At 34.4% G+C, this 22,133-nt stretch overlaps 1 protein-coding gene across 1 annotated transcript; it reads right to left on the bottom strand.

The window, feature by feature from the left end:
- Positions 1–386: 386 nt before the first annotated feature.
- LOC133173405 (rab-like protein 6) lies at positions 387–21,487 on the bottom strand. The gene is made up of 15 exons (XM_061308389.1): positions 21,357–21,487; positions 19,094–19,273; positions 18,827–18,933; positions 17,043–17,165; positions 15,811–15,902; positions 12,686–12,826; positions 12,301–12,406; positions 11,680–11,783; positions 8,293–8,417; positions 7,450–7,668; positions 6,893–7,043; positions 5,577–6,291; positions 4,451–4,520; positions 4,107–4,195; positions 387–2,580 (listed from the first exon to the last, which is right to left on the bottom strand). Exons 2-15 carry the CDS (start codon positions 19,239–19,241, stop codon positions 2,380–2,382), a joined length of 2,391 nt encoding a protein of 796 aa, XP_061164373.1. The 5' UTR covers positions 19,242–19,273; positions 21,357–21,487; the 3' UTR covers positions 387–2,379.
- Between the last annotated feature and the right edge of the window lie 646 nt (positions 21,488–22,133).

Below are 22,133 nucleotides of genomic sequence, written 5' to 3'. Positions count from 1 at the left end.
CCTGAAGTTGAATCACTGCTGTACAGTACATTACAATAGTATGTTCCTGACCTTGACTCACTACTGTGACAGTACATCACAACAGTAGGTTCCCGAAGTTGAATCACTGCTGTACAGTACATTACAATAGTATGTTCCTGACCTTGAATCACTACTGTACAGTACATAGTAGGTTCCTGTCTTTGAATCACTGCTGTACAGTACATTACAATAGCTGGTTCCTGACCTTGAATCACTGCTGTGACAGTACAATACAATAGTAGGTTCCTGACTTCAGGATTCAGACCTAAGTATTCAAATTTTTAAATACCACCAAGGACTTCGAAATACTAGATGCAGTATATGTTGCATTTAACAATACATTGTACAGAAAATAAACATCTTACAGTTAATCAATTTATTAATTTAGTATCATGGAAAAAATATCACATAAAATCCTTGTAATACATACATGTATGTATATGTATAAACTAAAGCATAAATAACTTCATAACAAGCCATCACTCCATCTTATAATTCAGAATCCATTTCTATCTTATCAACAGTTCATGTGTCACAAAAACTAAGCAGAGGCTGAAAGCCCAGTCTGCTACGTTTTGCTTTACAGAAAAATGATTCTCATAAACTTTACATCCAGACCCATAATGAGCATACCGTTTACTAAGCAGGTATACTCGCTAGAGCATTTTGACACATCTTAAATTAACTTAAGAAACTGACAAGAAAAGTCTGTATACTCCTAACATTAAAAAAAGGGAAGACTTACTATTGAACTGAAGTTTACTTTTTTTAATTCAAGTTCAAATCTTGGTTTAAGCAGCAATATTTAAAATGAAAATTATTTTATAAAATTATATCCCCAGGATAAGATTTTCTTTTAGACATTAAACCAGTGCTGCCTTGTAGACAAGAAAATATCTGATAATCTCAGGTAGGGAAGCAGATTATTCTTCTATTTAGCAAGTCATCTAGCATTGGGAGATTTTCTTCTGTTTGCGACACACGTCTCATTTTTCTACTTAGCAAGTGATCTAGCATTGGGAGATTTTCTGTTTGCGACACACACTACAATATAATTTTTTGTAAAAAACATATTCCATATTACTTACAAAATATGGTCAACAAACAGAAATCCAGATCAAATTTGCTTGTTATCTGCGTGTTGTGTTTTTTTAACAAATTAATCAAATAAGTACACTGTGTGTCTGTGTTTTAAAAAAAAATAATCAAATTATAAGTCTCCTAATAAAGTCTATCTCTCTAAATTCTCAGTATTGGGGCCAACTTTAAAGGATAAAGCATTTCTTATAACCAAAGATTGGGGTTCATGAAAGTGAATTTATTTTATTCAAGCTGATGGCAAGCAATGATAAAATGGACTCGGAAAAGACATACTGCATTTAAGTTTAAAATATATAAAAACTGAAATCTCTTTAGTTTGTAATCAACAAACAATTATAATAAATATGCAAGATCTTGAGACATAACAAAAGTGAGAAGACACAGGAAAAAAAAGACCACACAAGTATCCTTGACCCTACAATAAATTGCACAATGTCATAGCATAAAAATGATTTTTAAAAAAATGAAACACTAACCTGTCATAGCAGCTAATATTTTACAAGAAAAAGGAGAAATGAACAAATACATGTCCACAATGAAAATGTTGGCTGGAGCAGAACTTGCATTATATAGTCAGGTGCTCTAACCACTACATGCCAACAGTCATGAAATTTCCATGTACAGGCTGATGTAAGGAAATTTTTTGAGGTGTTAAAAGTTATGGACAGACAAAAAAGAAACACAATTTCTCCAATAATTCATTATGATCAATCTGTTTTTCTTATTTCCCCCAAAATAATCTCAGTGTAGGAGGTGTGGCAAAATTACCCTTATAAAATTTTCTTTATTTACAGAAAGCATGCAGATTCAGTCAAGAAATGGATTGGAACCACTTTCGCACACATAACACTAATTAAAAAAACAAACAAAAAAACCAACATAAATTCATGGGTAAAGCTGACTTTAAGAGATGTTAAACAATTAATTACAATTATCAAGCCTTGCTCATTATTTCTACTTAGCTAGTAAAATAAATAATGCATTTAGTCTGTTTTTAGACTGTGTTTTAACACAATATAATTCAATACTGTTAAGCTAATATGGAATCTATTTCCTGATATGTGTAGAATCACACAAAATAAAACAGGCACTAAAAGACCCGAGACACAAGCTATGCCACGTGTTTCCATTAGAGTCTTTTGCACAGTGTCTATATATGTAAATAGTGCCAACAGCAATGTCTCTAGACAGACTCATACATCGTACATTGCCTTACAAAATAACGTAGTCATTTAGGTGTATATATCATCGATATGTCTATAAAGACTCGTACCCCCCACCATCATTCAGGAATGCCTCCAGTTCATTTCGATTTTCCTCTTCCTCTGTCATTTCTTTCTTCTTTTTCTTCTTTTTTTCCTTCTTTTTTAAATCCCCTGCTCCTTTCTCGGAAGTTTTCTCTTTTTTACCACCCTCTTTCTCTTGGGAAGACTTCTTCTTTTTTGCTCCTGTCTCATCCTATTGGAAATATGAAATTAAACTTAAGTACAAAGATATAAACTGTAAACCAACTATTATTCGCGTCATCTTTTATTTGCGATTCGTCAGTGTAAAATCAATAAAAAGGATGATTAATTTCTGTGACTCGGGAAACATTCTCTACAAATACATAGTAAAATAAATGGTTCCCAGCAATTAATATTCGTGAGTAAATGTAGGTCGCGAAACTCGCAAATATTTCTTGCACACGAATAAAAGTTGGTTTACAGTAGTCTGAATATTAAGTAGGGCTTAAAGTTACTTTAGAATCAACCAGATCCAAAAACATATGCATCCATTTGATCACTCAATCAGAGAAATAAAGATAACTTACAATCACACCAATGTAGGCCCTTATCAACCCCTTGAGTCCCGTAACTTACAGCAATTCCATATGATATGCCTCATCAAACACAAAACCAATAACTTGTCTCCCTCATAAAACATGAAGAAGAGGAGTTATATTGATAAGACAGTGACGGACTGGGGTGACCAGAGGTACTGTGAGCAATCTAACAAACTAATATTCTCTGCTACAAATTTTTGAAATTGTTGGTAGAATTTTTTTTAAATTGAAATAGTGGATTAATATTTTGTATGGCATTCTATTTTCATATCAGTGACCTTACTTGTTCAAATGACCTTGGGTCAAGATTAAGACACAATCCCAGAGATATAAGCAATCTTTATGTTAAACATGGTATTCCAATGTTTTTCTGTTAAAATTATGGGGGAAGGGGGCAAGAATTCAACAGATTTTCTCAACCAGTGGCCTTGAACTTGCTCAAATGACCTTGGAAAAAGGTCATGAAATAAACATCTGGGTTATCATCATGATATCTTTCATGATACAACATACAGATTTTGACACATATTATTATTCCTATTGGATCATATATACAGTAGACCTGTAAGAGTTAATAGTTTTATGCCAATTTAAATTCTTCAATTTTTCTGTAACTTTCACAAGACAAAATGAAATCAAAGGCATAAAACCTTAATCACAGCATGATTTTGACCATTTACAAAATACTAAAATTGAAATTGTCTTAACATATTAGAGAAATTCAAGGAAAGAGCAAAAAGAATTTCCTTATGCGATCAACAGTAATCAATCTTAGGATTTACTTGTTTAGGCAAAAAAAAATTTTTTTAGTTTCTCAGGCACATTGAAATTTTTGCTTGAGAAATAGAAAATTGAGTTACTGCAGTATTTCCCTATTCAATATGTGAATAAAATGATCAACATGACAATGTTTGACTCAATGTGGCAGTGCCTGAAAAACTAAAGATTAATTTTTTTGGCCTTACTTGTCAATTTCATTGAATACAATATATGCATGTCATGCAGTTGATGAGAATAAATAAAGGGAAGGTTAGAAACCAGTGATGGCAACCAATCTAGTTCCTACAAAGTTTCAAAACAAAGAAAACAACTCATTATACATGTTATAAGACAGTGATGACACATGATAAAGCAGTAATCAGAAAACCAGTGTAATCACCTTCTCTTTTTTCTTCTTTTTCTTCTTCTTCACCTCTCTTTGATCCTCCACTTCACTGACCATGACCTTTGACTTACTGGAAACTTTTTCTGAGATCAAAATAGAACAACATAGTCACATTTAATAGCTCATCCTGGTAGATAATTTTTCAAGAACAAATTACCTTCAAACTCGAAAAAAAAAAACTATTTTTGAACAGGAATTAAGGCACTTTTCTTGTCCTCATATAGTTAAAAAATTTTATGCTTGTATTGTATCTCTGATATGCCTCCAGTGGGACCATGATTGGCAAATGAATCTATTCTATATGGATTGTGTTCTATATTCTACAGGTGGGTACTTACTTGGCTTGGAATGACTAGAAATAATCTGAGGTTCTGGACTGGATGAGAGATCATCATCATTAATGCCTGCCTGAAATTATTCAGATCAAGATGAATATGAGAATTGCATCCAGGTGGACCTCCCCCCCCCTCCCCCCCCCCCCTGAAATTATAGGTACATCATCTACATTATATATAAATTATCAAACCCAACCCTGACAATTCCCTTCATAATAACATCTGACCAGGAATAACAGCTTTGTTATCTAATACATAATCTATTTATTACAATCCAACTGCCATCACCACTAACAGTGAACAAGTTATTTTCATGCTGAATTTAAATTATAATGCTTTACTAGGGAAATAATGTCAGCTTAATGAATCCCAATAATGGCAATTTTCTTCAAGAAAATAAAGTTTTCAAGGAGCTAAGGCTCAGATTAAAATATTTATGTTTTCATACTCCATCATGACTTACATGTAAAGCTAGATCCAGGTATCTTATTTTTGTGTCCCAGAAAAAGATTATTAGACTGACAATGTGAAATAATTTTTTTTTGCTCAGAAAAATTGCATTTTTTAAAAATGTCAATGCTGTCAATTCAGGTCTGAGAAAAACTTCCTTTCAAAATGTTTCTAAATACATGTACTTACAAGTACACATATTTACAATATTTAACCACAAGAGATACTGACTGTGACCTACTTACCTATAAATAGAAATTCTAACAGTGCATTATATCAGTTCTGCATAAATACTCACTAGCCTAAAGGTTAATATATATGGGGACTTTTACTGTTTGTAATGTTGGAGAGTTACTGATCTGTATGTACTGTTATCCAAAGTAAAAACTCAAGGTGTAACTCTAAGTACCTCTAGTTTGTATCAAAACAGGCATTACATAAATTTATTAATACTCTTCTGTTTATTAAAGAAAAAAATAACCATCTTTAAAATGGAGGGCAGTACATACAGTTAAAAGAAGGGAATTCTTTGAGTGCCTAGTGCTAAAGCTGATTGCTTACCCGATCATCTAAGTCATCCTAGAAAAGATACAGGGTCAACTGATGTGTTCTTATAATTCAATACAACATTTATAACTTTAGATGATAAGACAGCAGGTATTATGGGAGATACACATACCTTACTCTCGAGTTGATCCAGCCAATCAGAGAGGCCGGCCTGGTCTGTGGTCGTACTGACCACAAGCTCTTCCTCGCTGACGTCCTCGTCTGCCAAAATCACCACTGGAGTCTCCTCCTCTTCATCAGAGGAGACATGAACCGTGCCCTCTGTACAGGTGGGTTTTGTGACACTCGGGTCCTTAACAGGCATCCCCCGCCCATCACTGGAAGGAGACCCCTCCCTCGCTCCATCAGATATCACCTCTGTATCCTTGACATCAGCTTTCATTGTGTTACTTGATTGTTTGTTTGTTTCATCTGCAGAGTCCATATCTGGACTTGGAACTCTAAAATGTGTCACATCTGAGATTACATGAGAGTCAGGGTTTGGTTTATTTTTCACTGTTTCAGTATTTTTTTTAGTCTGTATGGAGAATTCATTGTCATTTTCATCACTTGACAGATCGTAGTCCTGAGCAACACTGATTTGTTGGGGAGTTGTATCTTCATCACTCTGTGAAATGTCCTCATTCTTTTTGATAGCAGGTCTTTTATCATCTTCAACACTAGAATGTCCTCCTGACTGGGCAGACATGATGCTTGGTTTCTCCTCATCACTAGATAGATCCAAATCCTCAGCTATCACCTGTTTTGATTGGCTGCTTGTGTAATCATCTTCTGAGTCAAGGTCATCCTGGAAGCCAGCCACCATTGGATTTCCCGTTGACTCCTCACTGAAAAAGAGTTCAATGATTTGAAATTTTGACAAGAGGCCTACTGGCCTTAATGGTCACTTGAGTATCAAGAGTTTAACAGCCTATGACTACTTTAGCCCCACCTGGAACTGGAACACTGGTCTCATGTGACACACATTTTACAGTTTGTTGAGGACTCTGTAATCATTATCTTATTCATGAAGCTAGATTCCTTAAAGTTTGGGGGTTAAGAAAATAAAGGTACAATGAATAATAAATTTCAATATATGACCAACTTTGCTCCACCCTGGACCTGATCCCTGGACTGAGGGTGGGGATGGGTAAGGGGGGGCATGAATGTTATAATTTTTGTTAAAAGCTAGTGCTCATTAACATAATGAAAACAATTGGCTTAATGGCTTTGTTTCTGAATCATTACAAAATTCAAATGCCTACTCTAATTTGACTTACAACTAGAAAAATTAATCCCCTTATATTATTTCATATGAATTTAAAATTAATCTTTACAGAATATCAATATAAATTTAATAAAATGATTCTTGTAAGAACAGTTTAGTACAGTAAGGCGTATCACTAATGCCACTTAAAAAACTGTACACAAAAGAATTAAATATGAGACCTGTCACTGTCTACTGTAGCCTCAGATTTCCCAGAATCCTTCACTTCCTTCATATCCTCCAGAAAGCTTTTGTCGATGACCCCTCCGTCTGGGATGAAATCCTCCACACTTGTCACAGGTTCTGTGGGAGGGGCTGGTACCTTGGAGTCCTCTGTCAAATCAAAGAATCAGGTCAATTAGGAATGTACACGTTTATCAATGTTACAGTTAATCATTTTAATAAAATATTTTTTAATACATGTACTCTGTAGTTATTTTTTGTTACTACAGCGAAATTTCGCAAAATTCTCGTTCGGGGAGATAACTCCCGTTTGTTTACGATACTAGTTGATCGATGATTTAACCGCGGCAGGGACAGGTAGGTGATGAATTTCCCGCGGAGGGAACGCGGTTTACCTGTCTCACCTGGCCAAATCCCGCGTTGTGTTTATACTGCAACGGGGCGCGGGAAATACGGGATCCGCATTGCCTGTACTGTACATATACATTTAGAAATTGTACAGGTTTCAAACAATGTCCATTTTTCTGCAATTTTCTAAATATTATTTACTACTGACCAAATTCTGTTTTCTTCGTAGCTGCTGAGTCTTTACTTTTGAAGAGTCTTGAGAAGAAGCCTGACTTTTGTTCTTGCTGTTGATTGGTTGATTCTGATGGAGTGGGTGTGTCAGTTGGAATTGGTTGCCCCGCCCCTACTGGAGTGTTGCCAACAGAAGCCGATTCTTTTGGAGCAATGGTCGTCTTCTGGAGAGAAGGCATGGACAAGGACTTTGGCACTGTAAAAATTGATACATCGTTACATAATTTCATTATTAAGGCCATAATAAATAAATTCCTAGATTCTCATCCCCGCTTGCCCCAATTTTTTACCCCTGCCTCGATTTTTTTATTTCTGTTTTATTTCGTCTTGATTCTGATCGGGATTGGTATTAAACTAACATTCAACTTTTCATTTTAAATCCCCGGAATGTCGGCATGATCAAGATCAGGAAGATGGTAACTGCTGTAATATTATATGCATTAAACAAGGATCACTGGTTGTGAAAGATTGTTGATTATGTGTATTAAGAAATATGCATATTTTAATGGACCTCTACTGTGACTTTTATTCAGGCATTATAGATAAATCTGCAGCGCTTGATCAGGTAAAAAAAAAAATCTGCACAATGGATAAAAATAAAAATTATAAAATAAAATATGCCCACCCACCTTGATTTTTCAAAAAAAAAATTGGATGAGAATCTATGAAATTTTTTATTATGGCCTAAATAATATATAAACTGAAAAAGACCATACACTTTTATTTTTACCAGTTGAGTTGTCAATTTTATCTTAACTCTGATGTTTATTTTGACCAGTTGAGTTGTCAGTTTTATCTGAACTCTGAAGTGTATCTTTACCAGTTGAGTTGTCAGTTTTATCTGAACTTTGGACCACCTCCTGATGTAAGGTGGCTCCTTCTGTAACAGGTTTGGCAAGCTCCTCTTGCTGCTGTCTTCTTTTATTGCACACACTGTCGATAAATCTAAAAACATGATAAAATAAAATTATAAAACACTGTCATGAATCTAAAAGAGAGGATCAAAACTTTGTAAATGAACCTAGAAAAGATGATGCAATGAATTGCACTGAAACGACACATGATATGTCCATCAAATATTGTTTAATTTTTGTATACACATTAGAGTGCAAGGAAGAAAATCATGTCAAGTTCACTTTTTGCACAAAATGGCCCTGTCCTTATTTCAATTAATGAAATTAAGGTCCCATATGTAACATCAAATGAATATAAAGTAGAAACTTAGTGGATTCAACAGGCTTTGTGAAATTGCAATGTTCTTGAATTATGTAGAAAACAGGTGCATTTCAGAACAGCAAAGAATTAAAATATTTATAGACCTCTCCATCCCAAGAATAAAGCATAAGAAATTTTCAGGATAAGGGAAAAATGAGGCAATTCTTGATGTCATAATGCATGAACGAGTAAAAAATTACGTCATTTTCGATACATACACAGTCAACAAGGGTCCAAGTGTCAATGCTTTTTCTCCTATAGCGGAGCAGTTTTAATTTTTCAGATATTCACAGGGCCACAAAAGGCTCTAAGTGATCCTTGCTTTTTCAATGACTTTTCAATTCTTAATGTTTGATGTGCATCTTCTTTGGCATAGTTATTTATAAAATGAACTCAATTGGAACTTTTATTATGTTACACATCCTAACTCTGACTTACACATCCAAACTCTGACTTACACATCCTAACTCTGACTTACACATCCAAACTCTGACTTACACATTCTAACTCTGACTTACACATCCAAACTCTGACTTACACATTCTAACTCTGACTTACACATCCTAACTCTGACTTATATATCTTAACTTTGACTTACAGATAGTAACTCTGACTTTCACATCCTAACTCTAACTTACACATCCTAACTCTGACTTACACATCCTAACTTTGACTTACACATTCTAACTCTGACTTACACATCCTAACTCTGATTTACACATCCTAACTCTGACTTACACATTCTAACTCTGACTTACACATCCTAACTCTGACTTACACATCCTACCTCTGAATTACACATCATAATTCTGATTTACACATCGTTACTCTGACATACACATCATAACTTTGACTTATAGCTATAAATCATAATTTTTGACTTACACATCGTAACTCTGACTTACACATCATATATCTGATTTACACATCCTACCTCTGACTTACACATCGTAACTCTGACTTACACTTCCTAACTCTGACTTACACTTCCTAACTTTGACTTGCACATTCTAACTCTGTCTTACACATCCAACTCTGAATTACACATCCTAACTCTGAATTACACATTGTAACTGTGACTTACACATTCTAATGCCCTGTTCACACGGAGAGTTTAATTCGAATTAAACGTAAGTTGCTGCGAATTAAATTTGATCCGCATTCACACGGAGAATTTAATGCGAATTATTTTAATTCGAATTAGTTTACTGCGCATTTAATTACTTCGCATTAGCTCCGTGTGAACGCTAAGCGAAGCTAATTCGAATTAAATTTTGACGCATGCGTAATGACAAATTAAAGCTACATGCCATATGTCGGTGGTCAGATATAAGTATTTATGCTATTTTTTAGTGAAAAACAAAGGAAGATTATGTCAATCATTGAAATGTGTGCAGCCAATGTCAAATGGATCTGCTCCACATAAGGTGACGTGATTTGAAAATGATGTCATAATAGCCTCACTAAATAGCCCTACTGTATGAATAAAATTTTAATTCGCATTAGTTTACTTGGCATTAGCTGTCGTGTGAACGCAATTTAATTCGCAATAGTTTGATTCGCATTAGTTTACTTCGCATTAATTTACTGCGAATTAAACTCTCCATGTGAACAGGGCATAACTCTGACTTACACATCATAACTCTGACTTACACTTCCTAACTCTGACTTACACATCCTAACTCTGACTTACACTTCCTAACTCTGACTTACACATCCTAACTTTGACTTACACATCCTAACTCTGACTTACACATCCTAACTCTGATTTACACATCCTAACTCTGACTTACACATCCTAACTTTGACTTACATATTCTATCTCTGACTTACACATCGTAACTCTGACATACACATCCTAACTCTGACTTACACATCGTAACTCTGACTTACACATCCTAACTCTGACTTACACATCCTAACTCTGACTTACACATCCTAACTCTGACTTACACATCCTAACTCTGATTTACACATCCTAACTCTGACTTACACATCCTAACTTTGACTTACACATCCTAACTCTGACTTACACATCATAACTCTGACTTACACATCCTAACTCTGACTTACACATTCTAACTCTGACTTACACATCGTAACTCTGACTTACACATTCTAACTCTGACTTACACATCCTAACTCTGAATTACACATCCTACCTCTGAATTATACTTATAAAACGTAACTCTGACTTACACATCCTAACTCTGACTTACACATCCTAACTCTGACTTACACATCCTAACTCTGATTTACACATCCTAACTGTGACTTACACATCCTAACTTTGACTTACACATCCTAACTCTGACCTACACATCCTAACTCTGACTTACACATCATAATTCTGACTTACACATCCTAACTCTGACTTACACATTCTAACTCTGACTTACACATCATAACTCTGACTTACACATCCTAACTCTGACTTACACATCCTAACTCTGACTTACACATCCTAACTCTGACTTATACTTATAAAACGTAACTCTGACTTACACATCCTAACTCTGACTTACACATCCTAACTCTGACTTACACATCCTAACTCTGACTTACACATCCTAACTCTGACTTATACTTATAAAACGTAAGTCTGACTTACACATCCTAACTCTGACTTACACATCGTAACTTTGACTTCTACATCCTAACTCTGACTTACACATCCTAACTCTGACTTACACATCCTAACTCTGACTTATACATCCTAACTCTGACTTACACATCCTAACTCTGACTTACACATCCTAACTCTGACTTACACATCCTAACTCTGACTTACACATCGTAACTTTGACTTATACATCCTAACTCTGACTTACACATCCTAACTCTGACTTACACATCCTAACTCTGACTTATACTTATAAATCGTAACTCTGACTTACACATCCTAACTCTGACTTACACATCGTAACTTTGACTTATACATCCTAACTCTGACTTACAAATACTATACTTATAAAACGTAAGTCTGACTTACACATCGTAATTCTGTTCCTCTGACTCCTCGTGGATATCAAGTTCCTCTAAAGTGGATTCCATATCAAGTGCATTTATTTCCAGCTGCTTCATTAACGTTTCCCTCTGTAGAAAGTTTGGTTGATTGATTTATTTTGTACATGAAATAACTGACATGAAAATGAAAACAAGATCACAACAAGTAGAAATTCTCAGACTTACAACATCATAAAAATCCAGCACAGTGTACCCAGATTAACAATGTTAAGGTGAAAATCCAACTATTGATATTTACCATGTCATAAGCTAAAAATTGAGCTCAGAGTATTGAGAATCAAACTGTCATATGCTGAAATTTAAGCTCAGTGTATTAAGATTTCCCATGTTATAAGCTGAAAATCCAGCTCAATGTATGCTGGAGTGTTCATTTACAGTGCTCAATATGTGTTTTATTTACTTATTGTTTAGATAATCTTCATATAAAAATACTCTGTCTATCTCAATTTGATTTTTTCTGATATCTTTTGTAATCAGAAAAAATTAATAAATAAGACATAAAATCACTATTAAATCACTTAAAATGTTGGTATTACCAGAAATCCTGTATCAGTTTTGAATTACTGAACAGAGATTTTTTTTTTACCTGTAGAGTGAGAAATGGAAGGTTGAAGAATTTGTGGAGATACTTGAGACCAAAACCATTCCTCATAGATGACTCAGCATATCTTATGATGGCTGACCCCATAGGCCTGAAATACAGGAATATAAGTGATGACTCAGCATATCTATTAATGACTGACCCAATAGGCCTGAAATACAGGATATAGGTGATGAATCACTTTACCTTACAATGACTGACCCCAAAGGCCTGAACTACAGTAGTGATTCAGCATTCCTTACACAAACAGCAATACCTAAAATTCTTCCACAATTTCTAACAGTCCGATAATAAGTTTTCACTTTTAATAATAAGTCTGTGCAAAAATATCCAGCTTTGACTTCAAGGACAGTGCCCTATTAATAATTACCTTTCATAATGCATACAGAAATAGCGGGCTTTATCTTCCAGCACTGTGCGGTGATGTCCCATGTCTCGATGGTTTCCCAGCACAAGGACAGGAATGTGAACCGGGATTTTCTCCATTTCCTTTTCCACATAATTGAAAGTCCTATAAAACATGGTATTATTAAGCTTTTCAACAAAAAAACATTCAAATTTCATATCTACATTAAACTTTATTTATGACTTACATGTACCATTGTATTGTAGTCATCTCCAATATTTTCAGATGATTTACCATTGTACTGTGATAATGTTCCATTGTTTTGTGCTGACTAACCATTGTATTGTGATAATGTTCCATTGTTTTGCTAAGACTTCTGTTGTTTTAGATGACTTACCATTGTTTTGAGGTGACTTACCATTATTTTGAGGTGACTTACCATTGTTTTGAAGTGACTTACCATTGTTTTGTGCTGATTTACCATTGTATTGTGATAATGTTCCATTGTATTGTGATAATGTTCCATTGTTTTGTGATAATGTTCCATTGCTTTGTGATAATGTTCCATTGTTTTGCCAAGACTTCTGTTGTTTTAGATGAGATACTATTTTGTTGTTATCTCCACTGTTTTGAGGTGAATTACCTCTGCTTTTATTTCTGACTAGTCATTGCTGTTAATAACTGACCATTGTTTTAGATGACTTACCATTGTCTTGAGGTAACTATTATTTTCAGATTTTGGTGCCTAAGCACTATTTTGTGCTGACTTAGCATTTTTTTTTTTTGCTGACTGTTCATTCTGTAAACTAATTTCTAGGAGTGAAACGGTTCACCGCGGTATCGATGCACCGCGGTATTTTTTCTCGGTTTGATACACGGTGCAAAATCTCTAATTTTCGGTTTGGTTCATTTTTCAGTCGGGATCGTTATTCAGTCGGGTTTGGCATAAAGTATAACACGTTACTCAGTATAAATAAGTATAGAAAACGTAAATTTTTGATGACTGATAGCTTGTAAAATAATTTTTGACAGTCAAATAATTTTAATCAATTTCTTGTAGTCAATTTGCAAATAAAATTCGTAAAATATGTGACTAGATTTAGAAAAAGAAAGCATAAAACAACGTAGAATTTGTTTCCTTCTATCGAAATGTATCGTATCGAAAATAACCGAACCGAGACAAAATTATACAATACGTATCGAACCGTGAAGGAGGTGTATCGTTTCACCCCTACTAATTTCCTATTGTTTTGTGATGACTGACCATTTTATGAGGTGACTTGACATTGATATGAAGTGTCTTACCATTATTTTGCAATCTCTTTATTTTGCTCTGACTTCTCAAATTTTTAACTGATAAGTGATTTACCATTGCTTTGTGATGAGGTCATCTTTAAAATAATGTTTGCTTGCCCTCCCCTGACTCGGTAAAAAAAAATTGGGTCAGTAGGTAGGTGGGAAAATCTTTTTTTCTCAGAAAATTTCAACATATATGCTGAGGGAATAGGAAAATGCAGGAATAAAAAAAAGATCTTAATTCCTGGAGGTTGAAAAAAGTTTTGAGTCAGGCCATTTTTAGCCAGTCGGTCAGGAGAGGGCAACCAAACAATTTTTTTAAGAAGGCCTTACTGCCCTTTTTTGATGTCTTAACATTATGTTGTAATCGATATTTTGAGCTGACTTCTCATTTTTAAGGTGAAATACCATTGCTTTGAGGTGACTAACCACTATTTTGTAATGACTTGCTAATAATTGCAATGTCTTTCCATTGGTTAAGTTGACTTAATATTGATCACTGAAAACATACTACTGTTTTGAAACAAGTTTTTAATGATTTGCAACAAGTTTCCAATGTTTTGCAATAAGTTTAAAATGTTTTGCAATGAGTTTTTAATATTTTGCAATAAATTTCCAATGCTTTGCAATGAGTTTCCTATGTTTTTCAATGAGATTTTAATGGTTTGCAATGTGTTCCCTATCTTTTGCAATAAGTTTCCAATATTTTGCAATAAGATTCCAATGTTTTGCAATGAGTTTTCAATGTTTTGCAGCAAGGTTTTAATGTTCAGCAACAGCTTTCCAATGTTTTGCAATAAGTTTCTTATGTTTTGCAATGAATTTTCAATGTTTTGCAATAAGATCCCAATGTTTTTCAATCAGTTTTCAATGTTTTGCAATAAGTTTCTAATGTTTTGCAATGAATTTTCAATGTTTTGCAACAAGTTTTCAGTGTTCTACAACAACTTCCCAATGTTTTGCAATAGTTTTCCAATGTTTTGTAATGAGTTTCCTATGTTTTGCAATGAGTTTTCAATGGTTTGCAATGAGTTTCCACTGTTTTGCAATTAGTTCCCACTGTTTTGCAATTAGTTTTCAATGTTTTGCTATAAGTTTTCCAATGTTTTGCTATAAGTTTTTAATGTTTTGCAAAAGTTTTCAATGTTCTGCAATAACTTTCCAATGTTTTGCAATAAGTTTCCAATCATTTTCCTGTTTTTCAAAGAGTTTTCAATGTTTGCAATAAGTTCCCAGTGTTCTGCAATCAGTTTTCAATGTTTTGCAACAAGTTTCTAATGTTTTGCAATAAGCAAGGTTCGAAATTCACTATATACAACTCACAAAACGCGAGTTAGAATTCCAAAATTGCGAGTTAAAAATTAGGTAACTCGCAAAAACTTGTGAGTTGATTTTTTTTCTGCATTGAAACTGTAGCAAAATTACATAATATGACAGAACACAATGCTTTTGATTTGAATCAGTAATTTAAATAAAAGTCACACTGTAGTTGTATTTTGTGTATTGTACAGTAGTTACTTTTTCCTTAAGTTACATGTATTTAATTTATATAAATTTAACTTTATATGAAAATTGCGAGTAGTCTTATAAAATTGCGAGTTCACTTTCTTGGGACTCGCAATTATTTGCGAGTTGTAATTTTAGGGAGTTTCTAACCCTGTAATAAGTTTTCAGTGTTTTGCAATCAGTTTCCAATATTTTGCAATCAGTTTTCAATTTTTTGCAACAACTTACCACTACATAACCTCCACTGATTTGAGGTCAGGTGACTTACCATTGTTTCAGATTACTCGCTACTACATTGTAATTTGCATTGTTTCGAGATGACCAACCATTGTTTTAAGGTGACTTACCATTGTTTGGTTATATCATACATTAGGATCACTCCATGAGTTCCTTTATACACATCAATGAATTCAGCATCTAAGCTAGGTTCATCAGATTCCTAAAATATATTTGGTAACATTCTATGTATTATTTCATATTTTTATTTCAATCTAATGAAGACAAAAAAGTAATCTGAAGTTGTAGCTTATGATAAACGGTTTTCCTAATCTTTAAAGCATTGGGAACCTACATATAATAGCATTTTTAGAAAATAATTTTGCGACATACGTGTACATACATGTATACTGCAAAACAGTCCATTTCTTATTTTTTCGTTATCAATTATAATTTATATCATGGACTAAATCTTGTTTCTATATTACTGGTCAAAATGATGTATCTTCACAGTTATGGTGAATATTTAAGGATTTATTTGTACTTCTTCATAAGTGATACTAATCATGTTAATTACTAACTATGTACATGACATACTACTTACGAGTAATTTACGGTTATATTTATTATTAAAGGACTAATTACATTTTCATTGCTGAGTTTAATTCCATTCAGAACTCACTCATACTTCTTCATTATTGAGTTATAGTTCATTAAAGATTCACTCGTACCTCTCCATTACTGAGTTTTAGTTCAATGATTGATGGATTGATTGTATGTTGTTTAATGTCCCATTCAAGAATTTTTCACTCATATAGAGAGGTCACCATTTACCGGTGAAGGGCTTCAAATTTTGACCTTTACTCGGCACTCAAGGCCATTGAGCAGTGAGGGATCTTTATCGTACCAACGTCTGCCGCGACACGGGGCCTCAGTTTTTAAGGTCTCATCCGAAGGACCCACAACTTTCACTTCAAAGTGCCGAGCACATGGCGAAGGAACAGCTACCCATTTTTTACCGACTTAGGTCAGTTGCGGCCGAGATTCGAACTCACGACCTTCCGACCACGGAGGGAAGTTTTAGTTCAATAAGGACTCACTCATGCCTCTTCATTACTGAGATTTAGTCCATTAAGGACTGACTTGTACCTCTTCCTTACTGAATTTTAGTCAATTAATTACTGACTTGTACCTCTTCGTTACTCAGTTTTACTCCATTAAGGACTAATTTGTACCTCATCATTACTGAGTTTTAGTTCATTAAGGACTAACTCGTAGCTCTTCTTTCTGAGTTTTAGTCCATTAAGGACTAATTTGTACCTCTTCGTTACTGAGTTTTACTTTATTAAGGACTCACTCGTACCTCTTCATTACTAAGTTTTAGTCCATCCATTTTCTTCCTTTTCTTTCCCTTGTCTACGACATCCCATACCTCCACTTTGACCACGTCATCTGTGGTTTTGTAATTCCACTGGATACAGCAAACCTGTAACAGGCAGTTCATGGTAATGCAATTTGTTTATAATAATTAGCTTGCCAGACAAAAAAATATATTCAAAAATGGCTTATAATTATAGCTGTTGTTGGTTCCTTTCAATGCTAATTTTGCTCTTCTGTGTCACTTCCTTTGTTTGGCGGCAAAGTAACAATGACAGAATAATCACTCAAATTATTTACTTATTGTTTTATAGGTAATCAAAAATTCATTTACCTTAATAAATTCATATTAATACTAAACAAATCAATTTTTTTTTAATTCCAAAGTCTCCATATTCAACTTCTATATTATAACATATATATTACTTTCACTTTTGACTACAGTCACCGATTCATACATGTACATGCTTTCATTTACGATTAGTAAAAGCTATCTTTTTTAATTAGTGGTTTTCAGAAAGTAGTTAGAGAGTAAATTGTAAATTACAAATTTTTCTCATCAATTATGACTCTGGTTTTCAGTAAGTAGCAGGGTTGTCCCTAAGACCCAGGGGCCGGGAAACTTCACCACCTATAATGACATAAAACCCCGGTTATTCTCAGACTGGTATTCCTCTTCAAACCTCTATTAGGGTAGAAACCACAAAACCCCTTCTATTTTTTAAATGTCCCCTGCTAATTCATTTCTTACAGACAACCCTGAAGTAGGTAGAGAATAAATTGACAATTGACAAGTTTTTTCTCATCATTCCTGACTCTCTCCATCCCTGTTCACTGTATTCTGACATATTTCTTTTAAATGCTGGGGGAAGTCTTAAGGAAATGTTTATTATTTGTGGTAAATAGAAAACATAAATCTTTTTTGCCAATGACAATTTGTGCAATCTTTTTCATTAACTTACAAACTATCTTCAGAATGAAAAGAAACATGAAGTATCTTAAAATTTCACCAAGATAGTTTGACTGCTCTGAATTTCTTTAGTGGAGAGATATATAATTTTAATGACCCAGAGTTCTTCAGTGGGATGTTATTTGTTATCCAGGTCCAATCAAGGGTGTATGGGGATTTACCCAGGCTTGTATTCCATACAACAGGGTTAGTGGCCAAAATCAGGGATGTATGGAATACAACCCATGGTAAATCCCTGTACACCCCTTGATTGGACATGGAAAACAAATTTATTTCCTATGTAACCAAATAAATTCTTTGTAAACCTAAGTCCAATCAAAGGTGTTTTAAGCTATCTTTAAAGTTTACTATGTGCTACAATGCATCGATCGTGATGCCACAATATTTGCTCTTTGTTATATAGAAACCAAGCATTGTGACGTCATGCTATTTGCTTTTTGTGATAAAAAAAAACAAGCATTGTGACATCATGTTATTTACAAATATCGAGCCTGGTGTACAGAAATTTACACATGGCTTGCTAACCAATCAAATCTTTTGTTACAAGCTGCTTAAGAAATAAATGATTTTAATGACCTGATTTTGTCAGTGGGGAGATATAATTTGACTACTCTGAATTTCTTCAGCATGTTCAGTAGGGAGATATATATTTTTACTGACCTGAATTTCTTCAGTTTGGAGATTTATAATTTTACTGACCTAACTTTCTTATTGGATTTAACTGACCTGACCTTATTATTGGGGAGGTATAATTTAACTGACCTGACTTTCTTTTGGGGGAGTTAAATAATTTTACTGACCTGAATTTCATCAGTGGGGATGTATTCTTCGTGAAATTTCTGTCCTTGTAAACGATAAAACAGACAAGTCTTGCCTACTGTTCTATCTCCCCGGATCACTATTTTCACTGAAAAATAAAATACACTCATCAACCTGTAGGTTCTTTGATCCATCAATCCAGTAAGAGAGTTAAATCTGAGTTATATTACTCCTGTTAGTAACTTCCTGAATCTGTTAAATTTGATTCTGTTAAGCCACATCTCATTCTATCTTTTACAGATACTTGCTATTGTACTGGACTCCTTTGGCAAACTTTCTCTGCAGCTGGGCTCCCATTAGCTGCATTCCTGATGGTGTGTTCCCCTTAATGGGGCCCCCTTTTCCCCCATCAGGAGCACCAGTGTTTCCCAATAACTTCCTAAATATATTAGACATCTTCTCTGGATATCCTTAGCAACAAAAGCAGTCTGAAATTTTAAACATAGGTAATCAAAGATTACGAAGCTCACCTTGATGAATGTTGTCTTTAAGTAAGGCAAATTTCACATCATATTCTTTTTTTAGTTAGTGTACATCCCAAGATCAATATCCATGCAAGTTTGGTTTAAGTACAACTTATAGTTACTTGGAAATAGACCTGTTCAAAAAACGTTTATCCTGTTTACTACTCAAGAAAATTTTGGTCAGTTCCAACATCTAAAGTAAGTCTGGAAGTTTTCATCCTTAGATGCACCATCTAATAAATGCAAGTTTAATCATAACAGGCCATAATGTTATATAAATACTCCAAAAAAAATTATCCTGGTCACTCATCTGGAAAATGTAGGTCAGACTCAGAATCCAGAGCAAGTCTAGAAGTGACCATCCCTAGATACATCATCCATGCTAATTTGGTTAAAATGTGGCTAAAATTTACTCATGTGGAAAATTTAGGTTGAATCCAGCATCTTTTAAGAAATCTCATTCTGTTGGCTATCTTTAACCTGAAATCTGAAACATCTAGGTTAAATCCGGCAGTTACTATACACCAGCTTTTATTCGTGTGCGATAAATATCCACGAGTTACAAGACCTTCTTTAACTTGTGAATATTTATTGCCGCGAACCATTTATTTTGCTGTGTATTTGTAGAGAATGTTTCCTAGGTCGCGAAAAGTGATCGTTGTGGATTGATTTCAAACTGTCGAATCGCAAATAAAAGATGTTGCAAATAATAGTTGATTTACAGTAAATCAAGCAGTTAAATCCAGGTAGTGTGCATCCCTAAATGCATCATCCACACAAGTTTGGTCAACATAGTGCTTATAGTTACTTGGGAATGGACTTGCTCCTGAAACTTTTACCTGGTCACTCAACTGGATGATCCTGCATCTGAAGCAAGTCTGGTAGTGTACAATAAATGCAAGTTTGATCCAGGTTAGGCTTATAGTTATTTGGGAAAGGACTTCTCCAAAAACTTTAACAGGGATGCAGACACAGAGTGCATTTATGCAACACCCAACAGTCACGCAATACTAGATTTTGAGGACAGGGTAAAGCATAAGTTCATCTCAACTTCACTGAGTTGAGCTAAAAATCAAGGGTTGGAAGATAGGGATTTTTTGTTTTCTTGCTAATGGTTAATGTAGAATCTCACTCATGTTGCAGTTTGTATGTTAATTAACATATAATAAAGTATCCAATTAAAAGCATTAATTTTTGCTTTCGATAATTGCCATTAGATAAAGGGGTCAAACATCCCCAGACTGAAATAGCCAGGTGTGTATCAGTGACATTTAGGGGTATAAGCAAACTCAAAATTCATGGAAAAAATGCTACTTTATATACATGATATAATGATGATTATTAACTTTCAAAAAAGGTCAGTGTTAACTTAGTCGACATATTTTATATGTCAAATAAAGCTTCAGGTGAAATTACTGTTAAAAATTTCCATGATTACTTCAGGTGATAGGATTATTCACAAATTTAGCAAAAAAAAAAAACGTCTCTAATTTGAATAGGTCAATCAGGTTACAGGAAACAAAAACAATTTTTGGGCTTAATTCTAAAAATGTTTTATATGTTTTAATGCAGAAACTTCCACTATCAACCAGTTTACCATGTGCATCTATAAAGAGGTGAATTATATGATCCACTACAAAGCCTAAGTTCGTACAGACACAGGAGTTCGCAATTTTATCATGTTTATCAATAAAGTCAATATACATCACTCGATTAACCAAGCCATGAGCTATGCAATAGCATAGCGAATGTTCGCTATGCTAAGGTATAGCTCATGGCTTGGTTAATCGAGTGATTTCTATTGTCTTCATTGATAAAATTGCGAACTCCTGTGGTACAGAATATTGTACTTGTAGGCATAAATCGGGTGTGTGAAATATCCCTCACTTAGAAATGAAGTGTAGCATATCTATACTTATGCTTAGACTTAATACAGGGATAATGCATTACACATGTTTTCTTTGATTCTTGTTGATTGTCAACCACCGAGAAAACCAAATAAAAACCGAGGAAACTCGAGAATATCGACTACGTTGTTGTCAATTACCTGTCAATAAATGATTTCCAATTTTTGAAAGTAATGCCTTATATGAATAAAAATTCATCCTTGAAAAGTACGTATAGTCTTTTGTGGAGTTCGTGTGAAGAAAGAAAGAAAATCTGGTGGGTTGGACTCAGTGGTAAAAGCCAATCGTAACCACTCGGACATGTCCGTATATATAAATAATGTCTCTGAAAATAGCCGAGTAGTTTCGAATGTGGTGAAAGCAAATATTTGCATTTCGAACCCGATCTGTTTGTGCATCGTTCATAGGGATGATGCTCTCTCTCTCTCTCTCTCTCTCTCTCTCTCTCTCTCTCTCTCTAAGAATTTGCAATAGATTAAATATTTAAGCTGAAACAGAACTTTTTTTTCTTTTCTGAGGTGGATCTGTTGGGCCGTAATTTAATTGTTGGCCACCCAGCTTTCAGGTTCCCGCCCCTCCCCCGCCTAAAAATATTATCTACTGGGTACTAATTAATATTGGGAGGGGGGTTTTTCAAGAGTAGTGTAGCGGACAGTATATGATAGGGACTGAACTTGTATTGCCTCTCTGGTGAGCTAGTTTTTCTAGTGATGCGGTATACTGAGTCTTCTCGATTTCAGGCAATTAATTAAGTTATTCATGCAACAGCCCTATATATAGCCCTTGGATGGGTGACCGCTTCACGTTACAAAAATGGTGACAGCGAAGTGGATCTGGTGTTTGTCAACCTGCTTCAGCAAGCCTTAGATCTAGGACTAAGTGTCCTTTAAGGTCATAAGCAATATGGACATGTACAT

Source organism: Saccostrea echinata, unplaced genomic scaffold, assembly GCF_033153115.1.
Source record: "Saccostrea echinata isolate AGI-Se365-2 ecotype Australia unplaced genomic scaffold, CSIRO_AGI_Sech_v1 ptg000056l, whole genome shotgun sequence".
NCBI lineage: Eukaryota > Metazoa > Mollusca > Bivalvia > Ostreida > Ostreidae > Saccostrea > Saccostrea echinata.
Note: the sequence above shows the minus strand (reverse complement) of the source record. Positions and strands in the feature narration are given on the sequence as shown.

Bases quoted from the DNA above. Each gene is read 5' to 3' on its own strand.
- LOC133173405 (XM_061308389.1), bottom strand. From the start codon at position 19,241: ATGTCTAATATATTTAGGAAGTTATTGGGAAACACTGGTGCTCCTGAT. The intron at 18,934-19,093 runs GCAAGTATCTGT...TTTATTTTTCAG, and splicing joins CAAAGGAGTCCAGTACAATA to TGAAAATAGTGATCCGGGGA. The intron at 12,407-12,685 runs GTAATTATTAAT...CCTGTATTTCAG, and splicing joins TTCTGTATGCATTATGAAAG to GCCTATGGGGTCAGCCATCA.